The 11,577-nt window shown below is 37.5% G+C and overlaps 1 protein-coding gene across 1 annotated transcript in view; it reads left to right on the top strand.

Moving 5' to 3' along the window:
• Positions 1–58: 58 nt before the first annotated feature.
• LOC124163337 overlaps positions 59–11,577 on the top strand; it is a 48,535-nt gene continuing 37,016 nt past the window's right edge. The window contains exons 1-4 of the mRNA XM_046540169.1: positions 59–137; positions 1,111–1,262; positions 4,574–4,768; positions 6,576–6,791. Coding sequence (XP_046396125.1) covers positions 59–137; positions 1,111–1,262; positions 4,574–4,768; positions 6,576–6,791 — 642 coding nt within the window. The remainder of the gene's footprint in view (positions 138–1,110; positions 1,263–4,573; positions 4,769–6,575; positions 6,792–11,577) is intronic.

Here is an 11,577-nt window from a genome sequence, read left to right as displayed (position 1 = left end):
ACAGGTACCTCATACTCATGTTTTCATTTCTCATGGCTCATCAGGTGGACATGTGGGGATGAGAGCATGGCGTATTCCGTTCTTCGAATGTTTGTTTTGTGTGTTGCTCGGAGCGACGACGATGGCTAATGATGAAGGTTAGCAAAAATATTTTGTTTCTAATTAAATTAATTTTTGATGTATTTATCGCAATATAGCTGTAATACATGCCGTATTTAGACATCTTCCTTTACTTTTGGTCTTATTTCCATTCTGTGAGCTAATGCTTGCGTTCTGTAATGAAATATTCGTAACTGAAATGTCATGTGTCGTGTAAACCTACGCGCGAATAAAATGAAAATTTTGTCTGGTTTGCAGGATAATACTGCACTTTTGCTTTTCTCGTTCTCTGTCAAGTTTAGAGGCAATGAATCGCATAAATTATTGTACTAGTTGTTCGATGGTCTGCCTATACTCTTCATTTGTCGAAATGTTATATATCCAACTTTTTATTAGTACAGACGAAGCGCGATTTGCAAAAGAGTATAAAGTGAAAATGATTAGGAGGGGTCTTTAAGAAGTTGATACTGAGCCTACGAATGAGGAATGAGGCAAGCAAGAAAATACTTGCCATGCTTTGAAGTTGGCATTCTCCTAAGATGGATCTGAAGTTGATATTCTCCATAATAAATTTGGTGGGACGAGGTTCTTAGTGACTTGACCGACTTAAGGGATTTGAGAGACTATCAGTAATAAAATAGAGGATACCTAAAAAATTTAAATATGTTGTTGGATTTTGCCAGAAAAAATCGATTAATTAGTAGATGGATTCATAGTATTACCTTCATTTCAATGAAATTTTCCCTGAATTTCGTGGTGTTGAAGACACGTCTACGTCTTTAGCCACGGAAAATGAATATCTATAAAACCATGGATGCACCGTATTTATTATTTTGGTGTCCTCGAGTAAAAAAGAATTCAACGAAAAGAAGCAGGCAAAGTTGTCCGACAATCAGAGCCATTCCTAGATGTTCTTATCGATGCCCAATTTTTCGAGGCTTCATATTCTTTTGTAAATGACATATAAAGCTGTATGCAATAATTAAGTTGTTCCTTCTTTCTCATTTATAGCCATTTCGTCCTGTCCTTTGGGCCCTGAAGCCGAAGAAAGCATTGAAAATACAGTTTTGATTCCATGCGGTATATGCGGACGTACATTCAAATCGGAATCTCTTCTGAAGCATCAGTCAGTATGCCAGAAGAATGCCACGAAAAAGAGAAGGGTATTTTATTTTATATAGATTCCTTATTTATTTTGTGTTCTCTTGTATATTTTAAGTTATAATCATAGATACCATCCTTTCTGTGATGGCACATAAGTACATCAAGAAAGCCCACAGAATGTCAGTCCTGGGAATAAATGAGTGCTAAACCTCAGGTGACAGTCACAATTTCAAATCTAATACATCTTTTTAACCTAGCTGCTGTTGTGCCTCATCTTAGAGATGACTTTTTGATACTAAGGCATGCCATTTTACTGACCTATGAACTGGGCGGGAGTGTCACTGAGACCTGCATTATTCTAAACTTTTTTATTTCCCTGTAAATATTTTCTATTGATCTGTGCCTTCGATTTTTTCCATCTACTTTTCCTCTTTATCATTTACTTCATGATACACACTTTCCTTTATCCTTCTACCTTCCATGTTACGAATCAACCTATCTACTACTTTGATTATTCCTGTTTTAACTGTCTCCTATCTTTCTTGAATTATAATCTTGTCCCGTATCTCTCTCTTTTTATTCTCCATCACATTGTAATTCCTTTCTCTTTGCTCCCATTAGGTCATCTACGTTCCAATTCCTTGCCTTTCAAATTTTTAAAAGTCTAATGGTACAAAGTTTTTTGATTACTTCATCGAACTCTCTTACCATCTCCTTCATCCACTTACACACCTTTGGTTTCATCTCATAATTGGTTAGAAATTTTTTTCTGCCCCATGTGAGGTTTCAGGTAAATGAAAAGATGAAAATCTGAAGGCGCTAAGTCCGGAGAGTATGCAGGGTGTATCAAAATGTCCTTATAAAAAAATTCAAAAGTTCCTTAGTGGAGTTGGTTGCATGTTGGTAGGAGTTGTCATGCAATAAACACATTACGTACCTTTGTCAAAATTCCTCTCTGTTAATAATTGCTCTCCTAAGTTTTTTTAGGGTCTCACGGTAATGTGCTGAATTGATTGTCTCCTCCCTGGGGGAAAAATTCAATTAAAATGTCAATCAAACATTTTTTTTAAATCTCTTTTAGGTCCCAAAACACAAATGCCATGATTTTTTGCCACCACTGTTAGGACTGCATTTTTTGTATCAGGGGTGTAACTAGTACCATCACTGGTCTCAATCAAGCTCAGAAAACCCCCACCTTCCAATTCAGATCGCTCAAGGAACTTGCGAGCACTAGTGGATTAATTCAAATTGTGCTGCTCTGTCAGTTTGTTTTGGGTCCCATCTTGTGTACAATTTTTGGAATCCCAGTGTTTCTGTAATTGTGAGAGAGATTTCTCTTATGTGAGAGAGACTGCAAGATTTGTGGAAACATCACAGAAATTTCATCCACTGTCAAGTGGCGGTCTTTGTAAACAGTCTCCTCAATTTTTTCCACCAACTCATTGATCAAAATTGAAGGTCTTTTATTCTTTTGCTCATCATGAATATTCATTCTTCCTTCAATAAACTCACGACATTTCTAAAACATGTTAGTTCGGTTGATCTCACCTCTGCCATGGGCAGTTTTGATTCATGCAAAAATTTCAGTCAGCATTTTTCCTTCCGCGACAAGGAACCTTATTACACCGTTCATCTCGCAGTTGGCAGGATTTCTAATCGACATATTTCACAGAAATGGCCAGTATAAGGCGAGTTTTGGTAATGAAGGTTGCCAGTGCCCATTTTCTCTGAGACTGTCCCCACTACCACTTGTTGTTGCCGACAAGAAAAAAAAACCTGGAGTGTGACAGCTCAAAAATACTCTTACTTTCTAGACATGCCTTGAAGTATTTGGTAGAATAAATAATGCATCGTTCTTTGTGATATTACTAACATCTCATAGGCCCCTGTCTCCTTAGGTGACTCTTTTATCCAAATGCCAACTTGCCTTACACAAGTCATGAATTCCCCATACTTCTGCATATTATTCATGGGCTGTAGATTATTGTTCCAGAGTTTGATTTTGGAAAACATTATATTTTCATGTATATTTAGATTTGAAATGGAGATTGTTGCCTGTAGATAGTGATTCAAAAAGCTTCTTCTCTTGCACCAGGAGCCCTGGACTGGCTCTTTTTGGGCTTATTTCCATGTGTGATAATACTATATAATAATAGAATATAATACTAATGTCCATTTGTCTCTGAGATAAATGCCTCAAGTTTAACATGTGGAAGCTTACCATCCTTTAAGGGATGAAAGCACAATTCTAACACTTCTAGAATATATTTTTAAGTTACATATTTGAATGCTTCATCCCCAAAGTACTCCATCTTGGAATCAACCAAAAACCTAATATTCGAACGTAAAAACTTAGGCCATGGTGGAGGTTTAACTCATCCGTTTTATTGCTTATGTGTTCAGTTTATACATCAATGCTTGTTGAAGTTGACAAAAATCCCAAAAGTATAAGCGCGGGTGTGAGTTGATTTATCCTTCTAAATTGTGCACTGCAGATGCTCTAATGAATTTAACTAGATCTTTGATCGTCAGTGTTTTGCAGGGGTGCCGACTTATAAAAAATATTGGGGGGTCCCATATCCGAGGTCTTGCCCCGGGAAGAGGTTAAATTCAAAGTGTGTCGCAGCACCGAAACACTATCATGATTCACACCACCTGATTCAGTCAACCTGCTTCACCTTATAAATTGTTTGTTTTAACACATTGTTGAATTTATTTTAAAAGGTAACCAGCGTCAAACATGGGAAATAAAAATTACCAATATATTTTTGTGATTTCACTAATCATAATATAACTTAATTATTTTCTTGAAATATTGAGGGGGCTCCGCCCTCCCAAACGAATCTTTGAGGGGGCTCGGGCCCCCTCAGGCCCCATGGAGTCGGCACCACTGGTGTTTTGTGATTCTTAATAAATTGTAGTGTGCCATGTTTGCGGTTCAGTGGCACCAGTGCCTGAAATTATCAAAATTAGCAGTGTTTCCTTCGTTAATTTGGTTGGTGGGCCATTCCTTGATGCTTTCCTTTCTGGTTAGAGGTTTTTCAATAATTGTGGACTCCTTGCTCTGAGGGTCCATATATGGAAAAGTTCAGTTTAACCAAGTAAGTAAATTGTTTTCCCTCTCAGATTCAAAATAAACAGGCTCCACGATATTCAACACACAAGTTTACAGTGAACTTTTACAGTTGGCAATTAGTTTCTTCAATCTTTACTTCAAAATAGGTGTATCAAATAGAGTACGAACAAGTAGGTATCATAGGGTAAAAGGACTAGTTGAAATTTATTCCCACAAAATAATGAGTTTTTATTATCATCTTAATTGTGACTGATTCTCCAGTGCACTAATTCTTTCCGTATATTTTTAATATAGGTATTTGACTCAATGAAACAGAGGATTCGAGGAACAGAACTTGCCGAGTATATTCCAATACCAGTGGTTCCTCCTAAGCCTAAATTGATTCCTGTAAGTAAACCAGCAGTAAAGAAAGTATCCAAAGATGAGCTACGTACAGGAGAGTCACCAAATGTTGGGCAACATTCAAACACTCCAGCTGCTGCAGAAAAGGTTATTAGTGACTTAATCTCAGTGTTGTTCGTATTTCTCAATAGACCTCAGTGGTGGCTGGTACCTCGGAAATAGGGAACTTATCTTAGTACCTTGCAGGTTTTCGAAAATATTCTCGTAGACTAATGCATAAAATTTGATGCTTTTATGCACAAAATGAGTTTCTTTGTATCTAATGGTACATATCTTTTATGTAAATTTTAATCCATCATTACCCAGTTAGTTTTTATAAATCTTTGAACATAAAGCATTTCAAGATTATTTGTTGACAACTTTACTGCACATTTTGGGAAATCATAGATAAATCCAATACAGCAAATTAGTTTACCTTAACAAAGTGAATGTTTGAACAAATTAGATTAGAACAGATTATTGATCCTTATCATGAATTGAAAGCTTAGTTTTGTATTACAGCCCATGCTGTGAAAGGAAATGTAGCTGCTACTGAAACTAATGCTTTTTCTTCAGTTGGGTGACCAGACGTCCAGACATGTCTTCCTTTTTATGTGTTTATCTCATGTGCCAGTGGATTTTTTTAGAATCGGAAAATGTCCTCCTTTTTGCAAATCGTGGTTATATGTATAGTGAATCAGTTAATAATCGTTCAAAACTTGTCAAAATTTCTGAATGTTTCCTCAGCATACGAGGGGACAATACTAATGCAGAAGGGTATTTGCTCGAATTTCATCTCAGTGGACTGCTAAGATAAACGAATTGAATACTGCCTCAGTTCAAATTAAAAAAAAAAAAAGATTTCTGTTAAAAATGCAAAAATTGCTTGAAAAAATTAGATCCTCGTAAAAATATACAAAATTATAGTGCTAATAAATTTTTATTGTTCTTAATTATGAAATTGTCGTCATTTTTCAAGTCTCCTACTTTTTCTCCCTTAATCCTGCTTTTTCGTAGTGTGCTGTCCTCTTTTTCACCTTTTGGCATCTAGTCACCTTACTAAAATATCCTGTAGGCAACAAACAGGACTAAATAGCACTTTTAATAATTTAATATTTTAAATATGGTCATTCTTTGGATTATCTTGGAGTGTATTTTTTTGTTGATTTGTGTTAGTAGAGTTGATTTCTTGTTCTTGAAACTATAGGGTGTAAATTAAAGACAAAAATACCTGAGTGAGTATTCTTAGGCCCAATGCAAAGTATCTTAGAATTTTGATCATTTCCCAGGAAAGTGTAAAATCATGTACATAATAGTTATTTCTGTTTCCATTCTTATTTATAGTTACACTTTTCAATGAGTAAATTTATCTCCTCATATTGTTATCCCTACATAAGGCTCAGTGAAGGTTATTGCATCTTGTCTGGATTCCTGTGAAATATCTATTATACATATGGAGGGCTGAGAAACATTGATGTAAGTCAATTTTTGTTGAATTTGAGATATCCATGGCAACCGGCTCTAAAATAGTCTTATCTTCCTGGAAACAAAATGGCGCAAGTCATAGTTACAGATGGGACCACCAGGTAGCAGCACGTGATTGGAACCCTCGGCAAAGTTCCAACTTCTTTGAAACTTTATTGTTTAATTATTGAAAACTTTGATTTTTGACTTACACCAATATGTTTCTCAACCCTCCATATGTATTACTTAATTATTTTAAATCCCTGTGGAAATTTTGTCTTTTCGTCCAGAGTTTCTGATGTATGAATCTGATTTATGCTGGTGAATATTTGTAGCCAATCTAGAAAAAATGTGATTTCATTGGACATTTGTCTCGTCAAACATTCTCTTGGAGGGCTATTTTGGGCACCTTATGGGAAGATGCATCTGAAATTGTTGTCCCACCTTGCAGACCCCCGTGAGGCTTGCTGTCACGAGGAGCAATAGCGTGCCGAGAGGGGGTGGGGCATTTCGGGAGGAGCGCTGCCCGCACTGTGACCGCACCTTTGGCTGGAAGGCATTTTCGCGACATGAGGAGTGGTGTCGTGAGCACAAGTCTCGCCTGGCCCAGGCTCAATCGCCAGCTGCGGTCCTCAAGGCCAAGGAGATGCTCGAGGCCAGAATCAAGGTGTGTTGACTGCATGGGATCCACATCTCGTACAATCATATGTATGTGATCCAATGGTAAGACCACTTTCAAACAAAATGATTTTCCACCAGCCACCGTTCACAGTACATCACACAGTGTTGCATAGAGTCATCTCGTTTGAAAGCCGCCTGAATTCCACGTGAAAGGCTGCTGAGTAAAATGCATTTTGTCTGAAAGTGGACTCAATGTAGCATTGTCTGTATTTCACAACGTAGATGGCGCATCGCCAAACCAAATGGGCACCGTGTCGTTGATGGCACGATTCGACTCCTTTGAAGGCATCCATAGACACCGATGGTAATTTGAAAGAATGGCGCCAGGCAAAAAGTCAGCTCATTTGAAAGGGAAAATGTTACAATGTATGCATGAGCCAACTTAACTAAACTTGACTAACCCTTAAATGCCTGAGTTAGCGAGCAACCATGAACAAACCACCAACCAAAGTGGAAGCCATGCAATCGGATAGAATTATATGCGTTTTTTAATCCTTTTTGTTTACATTTTGGGCTTGAATACGCTGCAGACCATTTCGGCTTTGGGCACCAAATTCAAATCCTCGCTACCGTACCAAGCCTGTCCCAAAGTACCGGCGACATAAAGTACCAAAGACTTTATGCGATCGGTTCTCGATAGCGGTTCCACAGGCCAAGAACCAGCCGTATCGAGAACCAAGTACCGGAACCGACCCATCTCTAATACCATTATTCAACTTTGTCCAAACAGCACAATTTTCAGAGTAAGAGACGTGGCATCAGTACCGTCCTTGCGATGCATCTCTGATGATATTTAGGTTTTTTAAGCTCTAATTGATTGCTGCAAATGTTTTTAGTTACAACTAGACTATTCTAATATTCAACATTGTCCAAACAGCACAGTTTTCAAAGAAACAAGTGTAGCACTAGCCCCCTCAGGCAAGAAAAGACGGACAGGAAATGCCAACTGCATATAATCACAATGCTTGGGCTTTGCTTCAAAGGCAACGACATCAAAAAATAGCAAGATCTGGCATGTTCATCCTTGACTTTCTCATTCGAAGCCTCATTGCTTGAATGACAGAGGGAGCATGCTCCTTCCCCTCCACCTATCCTTTATGGGCTTCTGCTGCCTACCTCTTCCTCTGGATGAACAGTCGTCTCGTTCTGTTCTCGCAACTCACTGCATGTGACACTAATGTTGTTCTAAACATTGTTAATTGTGTTGCAGGTAGCAAAGTTGCAATTCAATTTAATGATATACAAAAATGTCTTTCATTGCGTAGAAACATTGAGAACCATTTGCATGCACTGTGACATGAAAGTATCGTAAGGAAGTGCAAAATCCACCTCATCGCAACTGAAGCATTTGCCGCTGAAACACAAATCAGTATGCAATGAGGAAGTGACAAAATTCAGGGAAAACTTATGTGATGAATTTAGTCAATGGTTTATTCGAAGATTGAAACCTATTTTTATTTCCAAGCACAAGCGTAGCGGTTTAGATCCTGAACGTGTAAAGATTTTATCGTTTTTATAAAAAAAATTTGAAAGCTTATAAAAATGATTTTTAATTAGTAAAAATATTAAAAAGTACATGCAAATCTAAAACATTCCTATGATCGTATGTACCCAGAAGAAACTTGAATAATTACGTCGTTTTATAGTAGGAATTTGAAAATGCTTTTGGATCCGAAAATATCCTGGATCCGTCCATCCGTTGGAGCTCAGATCTTGGGAAAATCTGATCATTTCTATTTTTGGTTAAAAATAGAATTTTCTATTCAATTCATCACTATATAATATCACTATATGTTGCATACTTTCTGCTGAATTTAGAAAATACTTTGTGACTTCCAGGATCATTAACCCTTTGCCTGATGAGTTTTCATGAAGATATTTTTTGGAAAAAAAGCAGGTTTTTTTATTCCAGATAGTAAAAGTATTAATCATTACATAATGGAAAATAACAATTTACTTTTGTTGTCTCTATTTTTAATGTCTTTATTGAATGTTTAAACAAATAATTATTCAAGCCGTTTGAAAAGCTCCACACAGAGTTTTAAATGTTTTTTGGAATAAAATTCAGCTTTTAATTTCAAATTTCTCAATTTTCTTATGTATTATAAGCCACAGAGAACTATTTTCTCACTTATTTCAATTAGAAAGATATCTAATAGTCCTTCTTAGTGTGGTAATCCCTAAAACATGGGGCTGCACAGAGACCGACGTCACAATCTCGACAATAAAATCTCGTTTCCTTCCGGATTTTTTTATTATTTTCGTTTCGTCTTGAGCAACACACGGCACATTGTCTTGCTGGATTTTGCTTCTTTTCTGTAGGCGGGATATATTCAGGGAAGTGCCGTCCCGTTAGCCTTAGAGGGCTGGGTTCCGTCGATGGACGACCCCCTTTTGCGCTGAAAGTCTCACTGTGATATTTCTCTATCAGTTCCTGCACCAATGTCATTCTGTATTCCAGATGTGTTTTGCTGCCATTCTTCTTCTTATAGAGCACGTATGAATTCCAAATTGCCTGATCAAGCAGGTGGTAAAAAAATTTTTTGTAGTACTTGCGGCCCCTCTTCTTGATTACTGGGTAATACGTCAGGTTTTGGTCCATCCTATCAACACCACCCATCACTCCATTATAGTCAACAACTACTGCTGGTTTCATGTGCTCACCTTTCCTCCCGCTGACAGTAATTTTGGTCGTTGTATGGATTGAAGAGATCAAGGCTACATCTTTTTTATCCCTCCATTTCATGACACAAATTTTTCCGCGTTGATACCCCACCAAATCACCTTTTTTCAGCTTCTTATTTTTTACTTCTGGTGGAATGCCTTTTCTAGAAGTCCGCAGGGTTCCAAATACATCCGTCTGGTTTCTTATTAGAATATCAGCAAGTTCTGGAGAATTGTAATAATTATCCATGGCAACACAGTAGCCCTTTCCTAATAATGGCTTCATGAGTGAAAGGACAATCTGTGTTGACACAGGCAAATGGCTGTATTCCTCTTCGAATTTTGTACCTTTTCCAGTGTAAATTATACTGGACCAAATATATCCAGTCTCTGCCTCGCAAAGCATGAAGCTCTTTATTCCAAAACGTGATCTTTTCAAGGGCAGATATTGCTTCCACCCTAGTCTACCTTTGTAGAGAATTAGGCTCTCATCAATGGACAAATCCCTTTGCGGCGTCAAAAGTGATGAGTACAGTTCATTTAGATGCTCAAACACAGGCCATATCTTGTACAGTTTTGGGTATGGATGAGTTGAAGCATCAAAAGTTTCATTATCACAAAAGTGAATGCATCGTTTTATAAATAAAAATCTCCTGTAGGACATGACTTTTGAAAAGAAGGGAGTGTGCATCATGGGTTTTTTTGACCAATACATCTCCTCAACTGGTTTTTTTATAATACCCTGGAGTATATTCAATGCAAAAAAAACTCGCATTTCATTTTCTGACACAGTTCTAGAGTCGCTTTTACCGGAAGAAGTCCGTTTATTTTTCTCAGCATGGCGATTTGTTTCTAAAGTTATCATCCCGATGAGGCTATCATTGAAGAATGCCTCAAAGAACGGAAGAATACCTCCGTCGACATCGAAGTTTACCCCTGGAGTACCGGAAAAGGGAAATCTTGGAGGGGCAGGGGATGTACTGTTCACCTCACACCAGATTCTTGGATCAACAGCCTCTTCTTCGTCAATATCATCTTCTTCTGATTCGAAGCTGTAGTCTGTAGAAGAACCTGACTCAGATATGCTCAGCGATGACTCAGATTATAATCACTCCCTTCTGAATCCGCCTCCATTTCCATCTGATGAACAGGAAAAAAAATCATCTCTTTTGATGCCAGTAAAGGCAATATATAACAATCATATGTCACGTACACGATATGCACAATCAGTCGCGATGAGCGTAATTCTGTATTTTGAAGGCATTCGTAACGACTCAGAGGACAGTAAAATATCCCTCGATTTTCACGGCAATCGCTTGATTATCATTGTTGGTAAATAATAATGATAACTGTAAAAGGTTGATATAATACCTGATAGTGAGTGAAAATATTGTTTGTTTTTATGCGAAAAATATTTTCCTTACGAGATAAATAAGAGTAACACGAGCGTTTTCTACGATAGGACTTTCATTATTCATATTTACATGGAAAAACATTTGTACCGAAAAAAGTGAAAAATACACAGACTAAAAAAAACACACTCACTTGATACTTGAAGAATTGGATAAAAGGTAACGAAACAGTTGAAACAATGCAATAAAATGTGACGAAGATTGGCTGAAAAACCACTGCTCAATCGCAAAAACACTGCTGACAAGAAAACCTGTAATGTTGTCCTAAACACACCAGATAATACCAAAATTTGGCGTCAGAGTTCACTACAGTCCACAAACATAGAGACATCATACGGGAAGACGTTTAACTATCAGAGAAAAGAAATACGGGCGTATCAGTATGAGCCTTTTCCAAGCGGACGTGCCCGTATCACATACGGGCAAATCCGTGAAGGCCAGTTTTTATTTGCCCGTACGTAGTACGGGCAAATCGGGCAAAGGGTTAATGAGGAATGTATGGTTCAAGGTAAAAGTAGAAAAGGAGGTCATAAAGTATAGCTGGTGGAGCAGTTCAACTATTTAAGCAGCACACAAAGGACAACAGGCACAAGAGTTAGGAAATCTGGAAAAATCATTATGTTAGCAAAGGAGGCATTTATGAATAGGAAAGAGTAAATCAAAGGGTTTTTTAATAAGACTCTAAGGAAAGGCTAG

This window comes from Ischnura elegans, chromosome 8 (genome assembly GCF_921293095.1).
Source record: "Ischnura elegans chromosome 8, ioIscEleg1.1, whole genome shotgun sequence".
In the NCBI taxonomy this organism is placed as follows: Eukaryota; Metazoa; Arthropoda; class Insecta; order Odonata; family Coenagrionidae; genus Ischnura; species Ischnura elegans.
This window is presented reverse-complemented; position numbering and strand designations above follow the sequence as displayed.